At 41.8% G+C, this 21,736-nt stretch overlaps 1 protein-coding gene across 1 annotated transcript in view; it reads right to left on the bottom strand.

The window, feature by feature from the left end:
• LOC141145445 (fibrocystin-L-like) overlaps window positions 1-21,736 on the bottom strand; it is a 265,012-nt gene that overhangs the window by 57,326 nt on the left and 185,950 nt on the right. The window contains exons 55-63 of the mRNA XM_073632157.1: window positions 20,145-20,233; window positions 18,485-18,639; window positions 15,649-15,778; window positions 15,428-15,546; window positions 11,656-11,785; window positions 8,534-8,707; window positions 8,307-8,410; window positions 4,824-4,950; window positions 4,135-4,256 (exon numbers count right to left, since the gene is read on the bottom strand). Of these exons, the coding sequence (XP_073488258.1) occupies window positions 4,135-4,256; window positions 4,824-4,950; window positions 8,307-8,410; window positions 8,534-8,707; window positions 11,656-11,785; window positions 15,428-15,546; window positions 15,649-15,778; window positions 18,485-18,639; window positions 20,145-20,233 (1,150 nt within the window). The remainder of the gene's footprint in view (window positions 1-4,134; window positions 4,257-4,823; window positions 4,951-8,306; window positions 8,411-8,533; window positions 8,708-11,655; window positions 11,786-15,427; window positions 15,547-15,648; window positions 15,779-18,484; window positions 18,640-20,144; window positions 20,234-21,736) is intronic.

The raw sequence follows: 21,736 nt of genomic DNA, 5'->3' as shown, positions 1-21,736 counted from the left end.
GCTTTTAATTTAAAACATAACAGTGTGTGAAGTACAATACATTTGTTATGTAATATACGATGAAGATAATCAGATTGTGGCTGCATAAAAAAGTAAAAAAAAAAAAAAAAAAAGGTCTAAAGTGGAACTTTAGTCTATGGAAATAAAATTTGCAGACAAGCAGCATGTTTGATGCAGAACAGACATGCTTTGCCTCTTCTTCATTAAAGCTACTTACCTGCCTGTCCGCCCTTGTACAGCGAGACACGTACAAGGGCGGAAAGGGCGCGTAGCTACTATACAAATTTGGCAATGCCAAATCTGACTGAACTCCTAGGCATGTGCTGGAGTGACGTCATCCCCGCCCAGCCAATAACAATGGCCGGCGATCGAGACCTGGAAGCCGGTGGCCCGAAGATGTCAGTGGCCAGGTAGGGAGCTCGAGGACTCTGCACCGCTGGAGATGAGGTGAGTATTGTTCCACTATAAGTAAGTAGTACCACATTTATTATTTGCCATAATTGCAGTTATTTTCACTACTTTAATCATATAATCCAAAAACACTGGTGTGTAAAGCTCAGCAACAAATCAGAAATAGCTTTTACAGTTTGCCCACTCTAACCTGCTGAATGCTAAGTTCTGATTGGTTGTGCTGGGTTACTGCACATCACAACTCTTTTCTTTAAGTATAAAGTATATCTAAAGTCAAAACTTTTTTTTTAGATAGAGGAGGTTAAGATTTCCCCTTTACTTTCTGTCTTCTAGACAAGTGGTTCCCAACCCTGTCCTGAAGTACCCCCAGCAGGCCATGTGTTGGCAATTTCTCTTAGATAAAATAGCTGTCCAAAATACCAAGCCTTTGACTCTGATTTAAAGCACCTGTGCAAGATAAAGGAAAACCTGCAAACATGGCCTGTTGAGGGTATTTGAGGACAGGGTTGAGAACCACTGCTCTAAAAAGTCAGAGGATATTTTTCCACTGTGAGGAAATTCCTCTCTAAGCCTAAGTTCACACTGACAGCGGGATTGAAATCGTGCAAGCTCGCATGATTTCATACCAGCATGTCAGTCCGACTTCGGGGGGCGATTTCAGAGACATCTGTGCAGGTTTGCACCCCGAAGTCACCAAAAGGAGTAAAAAGTCGGCGTTGCAACGATTCAGACTGTGCCATTGCCGGCAATAGCTGCCTATCAGTGCCCATCAGTGCTGCATATTAGTACCCATCATCAGTGCCCATCAGTGCAACCTCATCCGTGCCCACCAGTGCCGCCTTATCAGTGCCCGTCAGTGCAGCCCCATCAGTGCCCTCTCCTTACTTATTTACAAAGTTTTGTAACAGAAACGAAAAAAAATAATTTGATCTTTTTTTTTATTTGTTTAGCAGAAAATAAAAATCCCAGAGGTGATCAAATACCACCAAAAGAAAGCTCTATTTGTGGTAACAAAATGATAAAAAATTTGTTTGGGTACAGTATAGCATGACTGCACCACAATTGTCATTCAAAGTGCGACAATGCTGAAAGCTGAAAATTGGCTTGGGCAGGAAGGGGGGGTAAGTGCCCTGTATTGAAGTGGTTAAACTGATTCATGTTACATATTTTTTAGCTATTCACAAAGAACCATATAGACATTAAAGTGTTTGTTAACCCAAAAAAAAAAATGGATTCTGCTCCTTTCACTGCTTGCTGCCCGCCCTGCCGTCAAATGATGGCGGAGCGGTGCAGCTCTCGTTCTGGGACGCAGTCATATGACGGCGTCCCAGAATGGGCACTCTTACGGGGCACGCACAAAGCAATAGTGACCGCGCCGTGTTGCTAGGACCCAGATCTCTGTAAAGAGCCGCGTCCGCGGCTCTTTAACCTTGTGATCGGCTGTGTCCAATCACAGCCGGTCACATGTAAACAAGGAAGTGCCAGTAATGACTGATCATCAGTGCCCTGATTACAATAGTGCAACACAGTGTAACCAATCAGTGTCCACCAATGCCAGCTATCAGTGCCCACCCGTGGCAGCAATCAGTGCCCACCACTGCCCACAAGTGCCACCAGTCAGTGCCCATTAGCGATGCCAGTCAGTGCTGGCAATCAGTGCCACCTATCAGTGCTGCCCATCAATGCCCATCACTGCTGTCAATCAATGCCCATAAGTGTCGCCCATCAGTGCCACCCATCAATGCCCATCAGTGCCCATCAGTACCGCCTATCCGTGCTGCCTATCAGTGCCCACCAGTGCCACCTATCAGTGCCCACCAGTGCCGCCTATTAGTGCCCACCAGTGCCACCTAACAGTGCCCATCAGTGCTACCTATCAGTGCTCATCAGTGCCACATATCAGTGCCACCTATCAGTGCCCATAAGTGCAACATATTAGTGCCTCCTCATCAGTGCCACGTGATCAGTGCCCATAAGTGCCACTTCATCAGTGCCACCTCATCAATGCCCACCAGTTCAGCCTATCAGTGCCCATCAGTGAAGGCGAAAAATTACTTAACAAAATTTACTGACAGAAAAAAAAGTAAAGAACATTTTTCTTCAAAATGTCTGGTCTTTTCTTTTTTTTTTGTAAAAAATAACAAAACCAGCAGTGATTAAATACCACCAAAAGAAAGCTTTATTTGTGTGAAGAAAATGATAAAAAATGTGTTTGGGTACAGTGTAGCATGACCGCAGAATTGTCATTCAAAGTGCGACAGTGCTGAAAGCTGAAAAATGGCTTAGGCAGGAAGGGGGTGTAAGTGCCTGGTAGGCAAGTGGTTAAAGCATGTTATATGACACTGTGCTTGTGCTAGGTCAGTTGGCCCCCTGTAACACCTAAAAAACCTGGCTGATCCTGGCAGTTTCTGTCCTCCTCCCTGTAAACTGACCACGGTGTATGATGGCTGCTGAGCCCCCACACTGTAGTCAGTTTACATGCCTCCGTCAGCCTGCTCTCTGTCTCCTCTCTGCTCCTGTGTCCTCCTCCCCCTCCCCCCCCCTCTCTGTCTGTGTGTGAGCCTCCCCCTCCCCCTGCTCTCATAACACTAACCTATATATACCATCAGCACTGCCTCACATTGCAGTGTCCCCCTCTGTGTGTGATTTATAAATAAAAATGCTGCAAATACCTAATTTCACAGCCAAGATTGTGATCACATGGCTGTCCAGCTCTCTCCTCCTCCCCGCCAGACTGACGTCAGCAGGGGAATCTCAGCCCCACCTATTGCATCTCTCAGAGAAGGAAAGGAGAAAGCTGCACAGGCATGTGATCGCCAGGGGTGTTGCTAGGTGCAAAAACGACCAGGGGCTTCAGCCTGGAGGTAAAGTGGGGGGCGGGCTCGGGAAGGGTGATAGGCTCACTTGCTTAACACTGATCTACCTGACATATACACTGACCTACCTGACACATACACTGACCTACCTGACACATACACTGACCTGACATACACTGACCTATCTGACATACACTGACCTGACATACACTGACCTATCTGACATACACTGACCTGACATACACTGACCTACCTGACATACATGACTGACCTGACTGACATATATGACTGACCTACCTGACTGACATACATGACTGACCTATCTGACATACACAGATTGTTGCTGCTCAGTCTTACCCGTAGTGTCGGAGTACACTCATCCTGTGCCCCGGCAGACAGCCCTGCAGGCACCAGGCAGCCAGAACCAGGATAGAAAAGCCGCCCGCCCATTTACACAGAGCGAGCGGCTCAGCGGGGATCTCCCAGTGCCCAGCGCGGCCGTAGTGTCATTCCCGCCTTCTCCTGGACCCAGGAGCGCCTATGATGGACATCACACGTCCCGCGGTCTCGGCATTAGATGAGTGTGATGTCCGTCATAGGAACCGGGTCCCGGAGGCGGGACTTTTGGTACGTCACTCGGCCGTGCTGGCGGGAGATCGTTCCCTGTTGCCGCAACAAATAATGCATGAGACCCGGGGCTTTTTGGGGGCACACTTGGGGCTCCAGCCCCCGACACCACTGGTGATCACAATCTCGGCTGTGAAATGAGGTATTTGCAGCATATATTTTTATAAATCAAACACAGAGGGGGACACTGCAATAGGAGGCAGTGCTGATGGTGTATACAGGTTAGTGTGACTTAACAACCACTTTAAGCAAATAAATAAATTTGCCACAAAATACCAACCGCTATTCCGGCATGCCATAGGGTGTTAGTGGACTCCTTTCTGCCTTGATATGTACCAGGCCAGACAGAAAGGGCCACAAGATTTCCTCTCACATTCACCCGATCTCCCAACACTCTAATTCCTGGATGGAAACAAAAGAATGAAAAAAATGGCTTTTTGTTTCATATAATTTCTTATTATTAGTCACACGATGCTGCCACTGTGCAGTAATGAGCGCCTTGTCCCTGAATATTCTGGCGCAAGAAATAACTTAACTTATTCTAAGAGAAGAGTCTAGTATTTTACTATTGTTTTACATATGTCTGTAATAACCCCTCGAATGTCATATTTGAGGTACTGGAACATTTGTAACAAAAGACACAATGGTAAAGCTTTTTTTTTTAATTCATAATGTATTAAATATTATAAGTATAGGTCATTTAATGTTTTCTAAAGTTTCATGGAGGTATAATAATGATGTACCAAAATACCAAAATAAACCGGTCAGTATTTTTCTATTATTCATAGTGAGCATAAAGATCATTGATCTCTATACAATAGATATATCTGTGTTCACCATGTGGCTACTAAGACTGCATCATCAAAAACCTGTTTTCAGTGCCAATCTGATGTATTTTAATACATTTCTGATTGTATTATTATTATCATTCATTATTAATAGTATTTAGAGTATAATATTAGAGCTTACCTTCTCCAACAGTAAAATGAATAACATTGTTATCAACGTTAAGTCCATTTGTGTAGAAAACTCCAATTGCTGGGGAGAATCCATTATGGAAAGCACATCCTTTGACATAGGATTCATTGGATAATACCTAAAAAAAACAGAAAACTTAGTTTCTACAATAGCTAAACGGTTGTTTTTATAACAATATTTTCATTATTGATATTAAATTATTTGGCAGCCTCTGGAGACATGTAAATTAGGAGGTGAATTGAAGAATAATGTTAATTATTTCCATTGTGCATGCTTGGAGCAGACTTCAGCAGCGGTAGTGAGCCAATCAACAATAAGAGCCCTTGCACACTGGGGCGGTTTGCAGGCGCTATTGTGCTAATAATAGCGCCTGCAAACCGCCCCGAAAGTGCCGCTGCTTTCATTCCAGTGTGCAAGCCCCGAGGGCTTGCACACTGGAGCGATGCGCTGGCAGGACGGTAAAAAAAGTCCTGCCAGCAGCATCTTCGGAGCGGTGAAGGAGCGGTGTGTAATGTGTAAAGAGTGAAATCAATGGGACGGCGCGGCTATACCGCCGGCAAAGCGCCTCTGCAGAGGCGCTTTACGGTGGTATTTAACCCTTTCTCGGCCGCTAGCGGGGGGTAAAACCGCCCCGCTAGCGGCCGCATACCGACGGTAAAACGCCGCTAATAATAGCGGCGTTTTACCGCCGACGCCGCCCCCCGCCCCAGTGTGCAAGGGCTCTAAATACATTTAAATAGGCTTGGGATAATCATGGGTGTATCCTCAGACAAGTTGATAAAAAAACAATGATCCAAAAGGCAATTTTTTTACTTTTTTAACCCCATTACTAGAATAAGTTGTCTGTCCACCTTATGTTAACCTGTCTAGTCTATTTTCTTGTTGGAGCCCAAGCACTGCTCCATAGAAGCCATTGGGGTTAATTTACTAAAGAGTGTAAAATCTGGTGCAGCTGTAGCAAGTCAGCTTCTAACTTCAGCTTGTTCAATTAAGCTTTGACAAAAAAACCTGGAAACTGGTTTCTATACAGAGCTGCACAAGATTTTGCACTCTTCAATTTTAGTATATCAACCCCATTGCTTCCATATACTGAACTGATGATGGCCAAAAAGCCTGAAAGAGCTGTATGCAATGTGAAATAATTAAATCTATAAAATTAGGCTGTATCCCTACAATAAACCAGTGGGTCTTGATATACAGTTGGTCAAAGGACCTAAAGAGGTGATTTGCATGGCTCTCCCCAATATCCTAAATGAGGAATCATATTTTTATTTATAATGTAAAAGAAAAATTCATACCTTCTGTTTTAAAAAGGCTCTGTTGTAATGTACACTGATTCAGTGGGTGGTTTTTCTGGTACTTAAATATAAAATTAAGTCAGAGTTCGGCAATGCACTACTGATATATGAGAGAGAACACCATGATCAAAGGGTCCCAACAGGATCCCGCCCCTTTGTGTCCTCTTTTCCATTGGAAAAGTCTTTAAATTGTTTTCACAGAATGTAACATGTTCACTAAATGGTGGAGAGGATTGTGTCATTTGCTTACCTCCCCTCCCATTCAGTGAAGCTGTCTCTGTAAAAACAATGCAAGGACTTTTGAAAAAAAAAGGGATAGCATCTGCTGGGACCTTCTTTGATGGACTGAGTTATTAAACCAGAATCTTTTAACCCTCGCAATGTTAGAATTTCAGTGCTATGAGGAGGATCGGGCATCACTAGTCTAGAGACACTAGAGAAAAAGTCAAGCTCTGAGCTTCAGGGAAACACTGAGGGTCTAATAGACCTGCAATGTCTCCATAAAGAGAAACTGTCACCTGCTCATCCTATCACAGAGAGAGTTTGTTAGCCCCCTTGTGATAGAAAAAAAGTTAAATGAAAAAAATTATTAAAAGCACTCCCATCATCCCTTGTATACATGCAAAGGCAAAAGTACGTAAACAGCAATTGCACAACACATGTGAAGTTGGGAAAAAGATACTGGCCCATCCCTGAGGAGGTCTGGGATGATATTCTCCGGTCCTCGCCCCGGGTGTCTCTTTTCCCATCACACAGACTGACACAGATTTTTATTCTCCATAGACTCTATAGAACTCAGTTTCTGTATGCAATTGGACTGAAACCTGGGCCAGCCTGTGCTAGATGTGGCAACACAGGTAGGCTAATACATATTTTGTGGCTGTGCCCGAAACTCCAAAGATACTGGGCGGAGGTTGTTGGTACCCTTAACGGGCTATTGGATACCAACATTTCGGTTGAACCACTTTTATGTCTATTGGGCTATTGCAAAACATCTGTTTATACTTCCTCTATTGGTAACGCTATAAGGCACGCACTAGGCAGATTGCTATTAAGTGGACCTCTCCTTACCCGCCGACTGTATATGAGTGGATTTTAGATCTTAATAGGATTATTCTTTTTGAAAAACATACATACTCCCTAAGAAATTCCATGAGTGAGTTTCATGCTACCTGGTCAAGATGGCTTCAGTCCATGACTTAGGTATCTTATAAAAGAAAGGAAGGGGTTTGGTATCTTATAAACCACCAATAGGTACTATGTATTTTGTAATATTGGATACTGCCTTTTTTTTCTTTTTCTTTTTTTTTCCATATATACTCCAAGCGTAGGGTGGGACTGGGTGACAGGGTTTTTTTTGTTGTGGTGCGGTGATCTGGGAAGTAGTTTTTTTTTTTGTTTTTTTTTTGTTTTGTTTGGATGTGCCTGGTTTAATGTGATTTTTTTGTATACTTTGTTTGTATTGTTTTAATGTTGTTTGCATATAAACATAAAAAAGGATTTGATTTAAAAAAAATATGTATCACCACAAATTGAGAACAATAATTTTTGGGCCATAATTCACATTTAACTCTAAATTGATGAATTGTGCTAGGCATGTGCAATTTTAATTATTTTTTTAATTCAATCGTTTTTATTGTTTTAACAAGTAAACATAGACATTCAATGGTTTGCGGTCCCAGAGGCTAGTTGCAGTATACACATTTAGAATACCATTATATTCAACAAGTGTAACAAGGCTGAAGGTAGTACTTAGGCAAACTTATTTTAAATTTTCAATTATAAGGCACTTATTTAAATACATCCACATCATGCAATTTTAAGGTTTGACATGTTTGGTATATGCTTACTCAAAGCAACCCCACCTTTTAAATTCTATTTAAAAAATTGGAATTGTAATTGTGTGTAGTAAAATTCATTTTAGTGCAATTTTTTTTCTTGAAAATATGCATTTGCTAAACAGCTAGTTTCATGCAACATAAAAAAATGCAACTGCTACCTTTCTACTCTACAGGGCCTATGCTTTCAAAAAATATATAATTGTTTGGGTGTTTAAAATAACTTTTTAGCAAACAATGCTGATGTTAACATGTAAAAATGTTAAAACTTGCCCTGGTAGAAAAGTCAGTACTATAGGGCACAGAGTAGTGTTTAGAGACATCTGTAAGACACTTACCTCTCCAAGGTTGAGGAAAGCCAAGGAATAGCGGGGGTCTATGGGGTCTCTGTAACCTTCCTGACCACTGTGGTAGAATTCCACATTTGCTATTCTTGCATTTCCTTAAAAGAGTAAAATAAAATTTAAAGACACACATTTCTATTTGTTGCCTTTTATTTTGTGGTTGGAGACAGAAAGTGCAGATTGAAAATATAGCAAGTGAACGGTTTTCATATTCACCGTACCCTGATAGACCATCCCATTGGCTGAAAATGTGCTGACAAGAACACGAGCTCCAAAAGATTCACTGTACCAGCCTGGGTAATCCTCCCCAATGATCTTGATGTTTCTAGTGAGCAGAGCCACATCTGCTGCCAGAGTGTAAGTCAGGTTTGTGTTGGGTACTTGATAGGTGTTTGCTGCATGAAATAATACATCAAGTATGATTATCTTTGTAAAAAACAGGACTTTGGAGCCACGTCTAGTATATTTATTGTTGCAATATATTTCCATACTTATACAGTGCCAACATATTCTCCAAAGCTTTTACAGAGTGCAGAAAAGCATTCACATCAGACCCTGGAACTGAAGGGGGATAACGTCAAAAGAAAGGATGTGGTCTTTAAGATTCCAGTAAGGAACATCTGAAGTAAATGTGTAGTGAAACATGAAATTTGGTATAAACCACTGAATGGAGTTAATGGTTTAGCCCAATATCTTCAATCATCACTCAATTCTTTATCTTAGTTAATTACCTCATTGCTTGGGTGGCAAACACAACCAACTAGTCTCTTTAGTCAATGGACAGTTTCCTGTATGCTAAATAACATGCACCCAGTGTGCCATAGTGGTGTAGTGGTTGGTGACCATGGTGAAATCTGGGTTTTGTCTTAATCACTTGAGTCCCTGTTGGCATTTTAAATCAGTTCCAGGAATTAGTGGCTCTGATTGGTCTTTGCATGGGTTCAGGCTGAAACCACTGGTTGTTAGCAAAGCACTAAGCCCAGGAGCTGAAATGATCCATTCCTGATTTTCAAATCCATAGGATCGCTTGTAGCAGATCATTGTAAACACACGGAGGGAAATTTATTAAAACTAAGGCCCCTTTCACACCAAGGGCATTTTGCAGGTGCTATAGCATTAAAAATAGCCCCTGCGATCCGCCCTCAAACAGCTGCTCCATTGTCTCCAGTGTGAAAGCCTGAGGGCTTTCACACTGGAGCGGTGCGCTGGCAGGACGTCCGGAAAAGTCCTGCCAGCAGCTTCATTGGAGTGGTGAAGGAGTAGTGTGTTTACGGATCCTCCACCGCTGCTCCCCGTTGAAATCAATGGGGCAGCGCTGCGATACCACCGGCAAAACGCCACCCGGCGGCATTTTGCGGGCGGATGTAACCCCTTTTCGGCCTGCTAGCAGGGGGCTAAAACTGCCCCGCTAGCGGCCGAATAGCACCACTAAAACGACAGTAAGCGGCGCTAAAAATAGCGCCGCTTTACCGCCGACGCCCCCCGCGGCTCGGTGTTAAAGCCCTCTAAAGCAGACAGAATCTGGAGCATCTGTGCATGGCAACCAATCAGCTTTTATTTTCAGCTTACTCAGTTAAACTTTGAAAATAAAAAAGATAGAAGATGATTAGTTGCCATTTGCAGCTGCTCCAGATTTTGGCTGCACCAGTTTTGGTAAATTCTCCTCCATGCTTCTGCATTGTATGTAAATCAGGATTGTAGTGATGTCACAAGTGCATGTCAGTTTACAAAATGCAGGCATAAATTAGTCTGTGGATTCAATAACATGCAGCCAACAACAGTGCAAGTGCAAAAGAACAGTGAAGTTAGAAAACTTTAGGATCGAGCAGAGGTGATAAGCATATCCAAGCTGTTATCATAAAAATTTCTCAATTCCCTTTTTAGAACATTGATAACAACAGTGGCATCTTTCAACTTGCCTGGGTCTTGATTGTACTTGATTTTGTTTTTAATGTTGCTTATCAATAAAGTATAACTTTTTATAAGAATTCTTTGGGCATTCTAAATGCTTCATCATGTGCTAGCAAAGAGGTTAAACCACAAGGATTGTGCCCTCTATTTTAAAGTAATATTAAAGGTTCATTTTTTTAAAAATACCATATTTACCTGTTCTGGACAGAGAACTCCCGATCCTGCTCTTCTCGGGTCCCCCGTTGATGTCCCTGGCTCCTCCGCCCCTTCGAGTACTCCCCCTAGCAAGCTGCTTGCTATAGGTGCTCGTGCAGGCTCGATTCCAAGAAACACTGTGTGTCTATTGACACACACAGTGTGGCTCCGCCCCATCCCCTGCTCCTTCGTCACTGGATTTGATTGATAGTACCGGGAGCTAATGGCTCCCACTGCCTCAGAGTCCAGTGAGGAAGGAGAGGCAGAGAAGCTGCTCTTGTGTACAGTGCTGGACAGAGATCAGTCTCAGGTAAGGGGGGACTGTGCAGAGAGATGCACCTGAAAGGTTTTTTACCTTAAAGCGTTCGTTATCACAACATTTCATATTTCTGTTGTTAAGGGAATGAGATCATTTATAAAAAAAGGAAAAGGGTATTTATAATGTTTTTTTGTTTATATCTATGCAAAAATGTTTTGTCTTTTCCTTCTATTTAAACTGAATGGGTTGTTTTACAATCACTTTTATGCAGTGAATGCATTAAGTTAAAAGACCTTTAGCCTTTCAAAACCACTCTAAATATAGCTATACCCCTAGTTTGGGTGAGCTGTGATTCTTAATGATTGTTTGAGGTTTAGTACTGCACTTTTGCAGCCTTGTCACCATTGGCAGCTGATGCTTAACCTTTTTGGGGGAGCCAGCCAGCCACCCCTGCCCTCAGCTCGCTTGATAGATCGCTGCCACCTCCCCCCCGTCGCTCGATCACCACATCGCTTGCCCATCGCCCACCAGGCCCCCATGCCAGCCCTATCCAGGTTGTGGCTTCGGTGGCTTTCCCCCCCTACGTCTCTTCCTGAGTCCCTGCAGTTGCTTCTCCTCCCGGACAATCAGGACTTAGGACTCGCAGCCAATCAAGTCTTAGGATCCCCAGCCAATCGGGTCTCAGGACCCGCTTCCAGATTAGCCAGGAGGAGGAACAGGAAGACATTAGCAAATATTAATTTGCTAATGTCACACAACTGGGTTGGCTCCAGGCGCAGTACTCTGTTCCCCGAGCCCACCCTTTTTTTAAGCCAGTTAGAGCCTTTAGGCTCTAATCATGAGCTACAAAAAAAAACCCATTGGAATCCATGCGACCGGTGCCCTGCATGTAGATTAGGGGCTAGGTGCATGGATTAGGGGGGGCAGTGCCCCTGCGCCCCTAATGGAGCGGCCGCCACTGCTTGTCACATGTCTTACCTGTATGGTTGAAAGTGAGAGAGGCATTTAAAGTGAGGTTTCTCTGGTCGGGTGACACAGCAATAATCCTCCTGGTTTCTGTCTGCCAGGCATTGTAACTAGTGGTGGTGATAAGGATATTTTCACCGACCTGATGAAAAAATATGTAGAGGGGAAATTTTTCACTATATTAATCAATGTGGTTTAATAAAATGGCTAATAGCTGTGCATGAGATAATCAGAATACAATGCTGTTTGCTCTCCTACAGGTTTACATAATATTGTTTCTTCTTTTGGTGTCCAGTCACATCTATGTGTTTTAATACACGTCAATGCATATACACAGGTTAGCCATTGTTTTTAATGGGCCTAGTTCATACGTTTGAGTTGTGTTTAAATGCATTGTAGAATAAGGGTTTTGTCAATTTTTGTTATTGTGCATCAAGGGACCTGTATAAGTCACGTTACTTGTATTTTCATGCACAGTCAACCTATAGCAGCATGCACTGAAAATACACACAAATAAAGAATCATAGAGCAATCACATTGGTGTGGAGCCAGCCCATAAAGGGCTCATTTACAGCTATGCTTTTGAACACAGGTGAATACATGGGCACAGTGAGCTATTGTTTTAAATGGTGCCATCTGTCCTATGCCGGGAAAAGTCATACAAGAATTTCAAGGTTTGTTCCTTGAAAAGTTTCAGTATTGACCAATTTTGCCATGAGGTTACCCTTGAAAAGTCTTAGAGCATGTATCCACCATCTATGCTGCACATACAGTCAGGTCCATAAGTATTGGGACATCAACACAATTCTAATCTTTTGGGCTATATACACCACCACAATGGATTTGAAATGAAACAAACAAGATGTGCTTTAACTGCAGACTTTCAGCTTTAATTTGAGGGTATTTACATCCAAATCAGGTGAACGGTGTAGGAATTACAACAGTTTGTATATGTGCCTCCCACTTTTTAAGGGACCAGAAGTAATGGGACAATTGGCTGCTCAGCTGTTCTATGGCCAGGTGTGTGTTATTCCCTCATTATCCCATTTACAAGGAGCAGATAAAGGGTCCAGAGTTCATTTTAATTGTGCTATTTGCATTTGGAATCTGTTGCTGTCAACTCTCAATATGAGATCCAAAGAGCTGTCACTATCAGTGAAGCAAGCCATCATTAGGCTGAAAAAACAAAACAAACCCATCAGAGAGATAGCAAAAACATTAGGTGTGGCCAAATCAACTGTTTGGAACATCCTTAAAAAGAAAGAAAGCACCGGTGAGCTCAGCAACACCAAAAGACCCGGAAGACCACGGAAAACAACTGTGGTGGATGACCGAAGAATTCTTTCCCTGGTGAAGAAAACACCCTTCACAGTTGGCCAGATCATGAACACTCTCCAGGTGGTAGGTGTATGTGTGTCAAAGTCAACAATCAAGAGAAGACTTCACTAGAGTGAATACAGAGGGTTCACCACAAGATGTAAACCATTGGTGAGCCTCAAAAACAGGAATGCCAGATTAGAGTTTACCAAACAACATCTAAAAAGCCTTCACAGTTCTGGAACAACATCCTATGGACAGATGAGACCAAGATCAACTTGTACCAGAGTGATGGGAAGATAAGAGTATGGAGAAGGAAAGGAACTGCTCATGATCCAAAGCATACCACCTCATCAGTGAAGCATGGTGGTGGTAGTGTCATGGGTTGGGCATGTATGGCTGCCAATGGAACTGGTTCTCTTGTATTTGTTGATGATGTGACTGCTGACAAAAGCAGCAGGATGAATTCTGAAGTGTTTCGGGCAATATTATCTGCTCATATTGAGCAAAATGCTTCAGAACTCATTGGACGGTGCTTCACAGTGCAGATGGACAATGACCCGAAGCATACTGCGAAAGCAACCAAAGAGTTTTTTAAGGGAAAGAAGTGGAATGTTATGCAATGGCCAAGTCAATCACCTGACCTGAATCCGATTGAGCATGCATTTCACTTGCTGAAGACAAAACTGAAGGGAAAATGCCCCAAGAACAAGCAGAAACTGAAGACAGTTGCAGTAGAGGCCTGGCAGAGCATCACCAGGGATGAAACCCAGCGTCTGGTGATGTCTATGCATTCCAGACTTCAGGCTGTAATTGACTGCAAAGGGTTTGCATCCAAGTATTAAAAAGTGAAAGTTTGATGGATGATTGTTAATATGTCCCATTGCTTTTGGTCTCTTAAAAAGTGGGAGGCACATATACAAACTGTTGTAATTCCTACACCGTTCACCTGATTTGGATGTAAATACCCTCAAATTAAAGCTGAAAGTCTGCAGTTCATTTGTTTATTTCATTTCAAATCCATTGTGGTGGTGTATAGAGCCAAAAAGATTAGAATTGCTTCGATGTCCCAATATGGACCTGACTGTATGAGAGGTTTGTTTTTTTAACATAGAAACCAATGATCTTCTAACCCCAGCTTGTTCAATTAAGCTTTGGTAATAAAAACTGAAATCTCATTGGTTTCTATGCAGAAGTGAGCCTGATTTTGCACTTTCCAGCTTTATTAAATAAACCCCATTGTGTACTTAAAAGTAGGGTATGCCTGTAATATGTAATCCTGGATATTTGACTCGAGAGTGTGTAGTGAGGAGGAAACAGCAGATGTAGGGGGTCATATGACCGAAGGAATCTGATAGACCTATGGGGATCGTTGAGACCAGGATGTATACTGGCTGTTCAAATGCACCAATGTTAGCCATAACTTAGTAGAACTTTATAAAAACCTTTGTATGAAATATTCTCAGAATGTTCTTTCTTGCCATCAATAAATTAACTAAATTTGTTTAAAAGCCCTTAAAATGTCATCCAGGCCTGCTATTTGAATGGAATCGAAAGGAAAACCACATTCACAGTTATAATTTCTATTCTGTTCCTTGAGATTTCTTGTCATTGTGCTTCCACTAACCATTAGAATAAATAAATGTTCCATAAACACTTTTCATACAAAATTCTACTAGTATATGGCCAGCTTAAAGAGGTGCTGCAGTCTGCTCACATAATTTGTAATAAAAACATCTTTGCCATTCTGAAGCTTCCCTCCAACCACTTTGCATATTATTTTATATATACTGTGATTCTGTACTTGCCAAATATACTGCAGAAATCTCCCTCCACTGAGTCTGGCTGCAATCTTTATAACTGTGGGCAGCTGAAGCTCCTGCCTGTTCACTTCCTGGATTTACACAGACACACAGAGGCACACCTCCAGATCTGCAGCTCTCATTGGACCTCTTATGACTCATAACTCCTCCCTCCCTGGCAAACCCTCACAAGAGTGAGAGAGAGCTGTGCATGATGTCATACGTCTCGGCATTTTAGCAAACAAGAAACAGGAAGTGGGCTGTATAAGGTATTTACTGGCAGAAAAAAAATATTTTACTATCCAAAGTTAAAACAACAAGGGCAGAAGATTTAATAGATGGAAAGATGAAAAAATGACTGAAGTACTAATTTAAGACTAATTTAAGACTAAGGGGTGGATTTATTTAAGGCAAACAGGCGTAAATAAATCCGCCAGGCCTTAGCAAATGAGGTAAAGCTTCACTTTGCAAAGAATACCCAATCACATAATAAAAAAAAAATTAAAAAAACATAATTTTTGCTTGTACATGATTGGTTGATGGAAGTCAGCAGAGCTTCTGCTCATTTACTAAATTCTGGAGCAACTGCTCTTGCAGAGTTCAGAGTGTATTTGTCTTTAGTAAATCAACTCCATAATTGTCTACCAATGATCATACAATCATACCTTCCAGTCCACAGGTTCTGCTACGATGATATACTGTGATCCAGCTGGTGCTGTATTTGCCAGCTTAGTCCTATATACAGCACGTGGAAGTCCATGAAGATCAAGTTTTCCAAATACCCCTACAATAGAAAAATAATTTCAACATTTGTTGACATGTTGCAGCTTGAAAAACAAGTCAGTATGTGGAATTGAAATGCATTCAGTTGCCATTCTGCGCTTACCAAGAACCTTTGATCCCTGATTTGCTCCATCCGGCAATGGGAATTCTGGAGTTGAATGATTTCCTCTTAATACAATTCGTAGTTCTCCCTGGAATGGATCCGTTTCTGTTCCTGCTACTAAACTTCCACCCTGAAAAAAGCCAATAAAAACATATGATACCTGTAGCTACTAGAATATCTGAACCTTCCAGGGTTAGTCCAGATACAAATAAATAAATCTATAAGTAGATTTAGGTGGTGAGTGAGGTGACATCTCCCCATTCAAGAATTTCAGGGCTTACTTTAATTGTACACAAGGAGTAAAATATCTGACCTGCTCACACTCAGATTTTACAAGTTGGAAAGTGTTGATGTATAAGTGTGAATTTCCCAATCACCAGAGTCACTCATAATCATCCCCTAGCAGATCATAAAAGGCCAGATTATCAAAAAAGTTGCTCAAAAATTTGGGCATCATTTTCTATTATCAGGACATTTATAGCCAGTAATAGTTCTCCTATAGCCTCATGTGAAATAAAAAGCATGACAAATCCAAAGATAATTATAAGTATTTTATATGGTCAAATGTTTACAGACACCTGATCATCATACTTACATCATTTCCAAAATTATGGACATCAATATAGAGTTGCCCTACGTTACCTATCCTCCAGCCCTCTTTGTGGTTATAACAGCCTCCATTCATTTAGGAAGGCTTTCCACCCTTTGGAATGTGTCTGTGGGAATGTATGACCGTTCAGCTTAAAGAGCACTTGTAAGGTCAAATAGTGAATTTTACTGAAAAGATCTGGCTTGATGTTCCAATTTATCTTGAAGATGTTCTGATAGGGTTGAGGTCAGGGCATGATGCAGGCCCCTTAAGTCCTTTCACATCAGACTCATGAAACCATCTCTTTATAGAGCTAGCTTTGTGCTAAAGGACACAGTCATGCAAAGAAGGGCCTTTCCGAAACTGTAACCACATGATCGGTTGCTACAGTTTTCTAAAGTGTCTTGTATGCTGTTGCAATAACAGTATATGAAACACCTCAACTAAATCTGTTTGGAGGAATGTCCACAAATTTTGGCCATATAGGTAGGTCCTAATGAAGCTCTTGGTGGAGAAATGCGTCATCCCATGTGACATTGGCATACATCACTCTCCCGGGTCTCCAATATGGCACCCAGATGCATCCTGGCTATTGGACATTGCTTACTATCTGGAAGGACATGAATTTGCGCTACCTTTGATATTACACTATAGAACTCCCCTATATATAATGCTTGGTTGGGGTGTGAACAATAAGAATATCACAGCCCAGACTATATATGGGTCAAGTAGTTTATTATTGTGACACATTACATTGAGACATGGGTCACAGAACCCTTAGAGGTGTGCCAGACAAGTATTCAGAATGAACCTATGTACGTGTTAAAATAATTAGTTGCCTGTTCGGTCCTGGATGGGGGAAACATGATATCATGAATAGGATAATGCTCAGACCTTTAATGAGCTTCATATTTATATCCCCTGACTAAGAAAACAATGGTGAATGTATGCATTAGTTCCCTATGTGGCATATTGGCACCATGTTTTGAATAAAGGCTACTTGTAATCACCTTTAAGTGGATTTTATATACCAAATATATGGCTTATTCTGTTAAATAAACACCTCTTATAGCCATTTTTGAAGACTGATATCCAGTTGCAAAGACATTAATAATATTCAGTTTATGATAGCCATGATGTTGCATGGTTACACGTGTTAGCTATTAAAGTGGTTGTAAGCCCCATTTATGAAATCTTACCTAGGCACATGTATCTCTAGTGTTCAGTTTTCTCTCTTTAAAGCTCTCAGTCCTGGGTCTTTCTGCTGCTCCGTTCCTCTGTTATCAGCATGATAACTTCTGACAAGTTCTCCGACACAGGAGATAGAAGTAGCTGAAAATCTGTGTCGGGGGAGGGTGCATAGAGGTAGATTAGCAGAGAGCTGGTCTATTCAGACTGCAGCTCTGCAAGTTTGTTCGTTCCTCTGCCTATGTGGAGAGGGGGGCTGTGCTTTCTTCCAATCAGCTCACACACAATGTAAACCCCAAGACTCCACACCCACTGCTGGAAGAGGAAATACGATTCGTAACACAATGTGCACTTTCTAAAGAGTGTAAAAAGCTGAAGACAGCAGATATACAAGTAAAACTTACGTAGGGGGATTTGTTTAATCTCTGTGAATCCTCTGAGGCTGTTCACTTCTCTGGGTATATGGAAGGGTTTACATCTACTTTAAGTATGCACTTGATATTTTGCGTGCAGATTTTCTGTAGTTATTCTTAACTTAAAGAGTTTGTTACCCCAACACTTCATATTCCTGATATGTGCCTGCTGTACCATGTACGTGTATGAGAAAGTTTCCTGTTCTCTTTGTATTGCTTCCTTTGTGTTCCTGTCAGTCCCTCTGCTTTCCTATTAAAAACTGACCACGCTAAGCAGGAGAACAGCTGTGCTAGGAACTCAGTATGCTCTCCTCCAAAGATCAGACTTGTCCTGACATGCCCCTGCTGCACAGCCTGTCACTGGGAAGATCAGTGTGCTGCAGCTTCTCCTACCCCCAGCTATTATGCAGCTGAAAATAGAGGGGATGTGATTGTTTATAAAAAAGGGAAACAGGGTATTTATAATGTCTTTTATATCTATACAAAAATGTTTTGCATTTCATTTATATTTTAAACTGAATGGGTTGCTTTACAAGGTGATCATTTACAATCCCTTTAACTGACTAATAGATAGGTGTAATGGTAAGTCTCTGTTTTGCTTCTGAATTGCACTGAAGTCACTATAAAGGAGTGATCAGTTCCTTACCTGTATAGAGATATAGGTGGCATTGAGCACTGTTGTTTTGAAGGAGGGTGCTGATCCTGCTATTGAACTATTTGTGAGGTTTTTTAATTCCAATTTACCATAAATTATAAGTTTCTCCAGATAGGGGAGGTCTATATCTGCTATAACCCACTTGCCTGAAAAAGAAGGAACAAAGCATGTTTAACAATCCAAGCTGTGGTGGGTGTTCTTCTTCACACAGCCAACTACAGTTACGTTAACTTCCCTTGTGGCTGGGTTCACACTATGTGCAGCCATGGGGTACAGCAGGGGTCCGGTGCGTCCCCTTCACCGTTTCAGGTCCGAATTAGGTCCAAATTTTTGGCTGAATTCGGACCTGAAATGGAGCCAAAGACGCACAGGACTCTTTTGCTGTGTGCTCCGCGGCTGTTCTGGAGATGTTTGAACCGGTCCCGTTGAGAGCGGTCCCAGTCTCTTCTCATGCAAATTGGATGCGGAAATTCGCGATAGTGTGAACCGTCTAAATTGGAAGCAAAATATTTAGGGATTACACAACCTTGATGCCACATTTTGGGTTGAACATTTTATCCTCACCAGCTACTGCTGCTGTCATTAAAAAAAGAAACTATGGTTGGAGGAGTTTTTAGCTACAGTGAATCTTACTGAGATTCAATATCGAGTACCAGGGCACAGGATCCTGTGAATTTACCCATGGTGCAGTTTGTTAACTATATCAATCAGTCACAGAAAATTGCTTTATCACAAGTGAATAAATATATAACCCAACCAGATAGCACTTTGGTAAACCCCTTAGATCCCACTTTGTGCACTATATAGTGAAACACAGTGAGTTATCAGACAGTACATGAGTGTTGGTATCCTCCTGACACAAGTACAGCTGACCAGAATCTGGGCTGGTCTCATCAAAGCCATAGGCCTGCATACTAACAGCCCTCTTGCTGTTTGTATATCACCCTGTATCACAAAAATGTCAGTACACACAGAGGTCCTTTGTGCTTGTGGTTCTTAATTAGAACATTAACTAAGGTGAACACAGAAGTATGAAGGCCAGACATAGGCATTAAGGCTGGGCTCTGCTTGAAATGTGCACATGTGTTTTTTTGTACTTCTATGCTCATCTTTAAGCACAATGTACTGTAAAATGCAAGCATGGAGGACCTCTTTGTAGGAACACAACCTCATCAAAATCACACACTTATGCCTCGTACACACGATCGGACTTTCCGACAACAAAACCGTGGATTTTTGTTCCAAGGTTGTTGGCTCCAACTTGTCTTGCATACACACGGTCACACAAATGTTGACCAACAATTAAGAACGTAGTGACGTACAAGACGTACATGATATCTCCATTACGAACGCTAGTTTTACAAGTCCGAGCGCTTCCGGCTCGTACTTGATTCCGAGCATGCGTGAACTTTTGTGCGACGGACTTGTGTACGCGCAATTGGAAAGTCCAACAACAAAGTTTTGTTGGTGGAAAATTTAAGAACCTGACAACAAATGTTCGATGGAGCATATACACAGTCGGATTTTCAGCCAACAAGCTCACATCCAACATTTCCGTCAGAAAATCCGACCGTGTGTACGCGGCTTTAGACTTGCTCCAATATAAAAATATCAATTATTTGGTTTAGGAATAAAAACAAAGCATTTTTACCTGCAGGAATGATGACAGTTGATCCATTTTTCGGGACAGTATAATTGTTTTCTACAGAAGATTGCCAGAAGGAGTTGCTAGACCAAAGACTGGAGACAAAAACACATATTTGTAGAGCCATCAAACATTAAGGCTGAATAGTAAGCAATGACCAGAACTCTACTGCTATAGATTGTTGCAAAGTGGGATCATAATTTCTATTGATAAAAACTAAAAAAACTAGACAACCTCCCCCCATGCACACACCACATTTATTGGTTTAGGCTTCTCATTTTGCGGAGACTCAAGCATCTATCACTGTTTTTACTTGAAGGTTCCACTTTTTCCAAGTTTGAAACAGAATGGTTGAGGTTAGATACTCTAAAAGGTTTCTCAGAGTGTGGTCAGTGACTGAGCTCAGGAAACACTTAAAAGGTGAATTTTTGTAAAGTGTAATGCCCTGTACACTCGATCGGACTTTCCAACAACAAAACCGTGGATTTTTGTTTGAAGGATGTTGGCTCCAACTTATCTTGCATACACACGGTCACACACAAATGTTGACCAACAATTAAGAGCCTGGGAACGTGGTGACGTACAAGACGTACGACGAGCCAAGAAAAAGGAAGCTCAATAGCCAGTACGGCTCCTTCTGCTTGATTCCAAGCATGCGTGAACTTTTGTGCGTTGGACTTGTGTACACACGATCGGAAATTTCAACAACAATGTTTTGTTGGCGGAAAATTTGAGAACCTGCTAGCCAACATTTGTTGGTGGAAATTCCGACAAAAAATGTTCGATTGAGCATACACATGTTCGGACTTTCAGCCAATATGCTCACATCCAACATTTGTTGTTGGAAAATTCAATTGTGTGTATGGGGCATTAGTGTAGAACTCACCAGACATGAGTATAATGATGAGGTGGCAAGAGTACATATTTTAGCCAAAATACAAACTATTGCCTCTTGATTTTGTAAGCATTTTTGCAACTTTTTGGGAGTATGCAATATGCAGCCAAATTGGAATAACACCTACTTCGTTTTTTTACCATTAAAATAGCATAAGTAAAATTAAAGCTGGTTACCTTTTTAAAGTGGAAGTTCAGTCAAAATCTAGTTAAGGCTAATCTACTCCCACACAAATTCTAAGACTATTCTATCTACCCTGCTTATACTAACCTATCCTGAAGCCGTTCCGGTCCGGTCACATGATCGAGGCTTAGTGCTGTAGAGGAGGGGCAGCTGACAAAGGATGCCCCATAGTAGGCCTATGGGTGATGTCACTGCACAGTTATTTGCAGCCATTGTCGACAATCTACCCTCTACATTGAAGCTGCCGCTGGAGATATAATGTGACTGGACCAGAGCAGCTTCAGAACAGGTAAGTATAGGTATCTTTTCTTTCACGGGGTAGATAAAATAATCTTAGAATGGGGGTGGGAATAGGTTTAGCCCTAGTTAGAGTTTAACTGAGCTTCCACTTTAAAGTGATTGTAAAGTCCCGTTGGTTTTTTTTAAGTTAAAAATAACAAACATGTCATACTTACCTTCTCTGTGCAGTGGTTTTGCACAGAGCAGCCTGGATCCTTCTCTTCTCAGGTCGCACTTCAAC

This window comes from Aquarana catesbeiana, linkage group LG05 (assembly GCF_042186555.1).
Source record: "Aquarana catesbeiana isolate 2022-GZ linkage group LG05, ASM4218655v1, whole genome shotgun sequence".
Classification (NCBI taxonomy): domain Eukaryota; kingdom Metazoa; phylum Chordata; class Amphibia; order Anura; family Ranidae; genus Aquarana; species Aquarana catesbeiana.
Note: the sequence above shows the minus strand (reverse complement) of the source record. Positions and strands in the feature narration are given on the sequence as shown.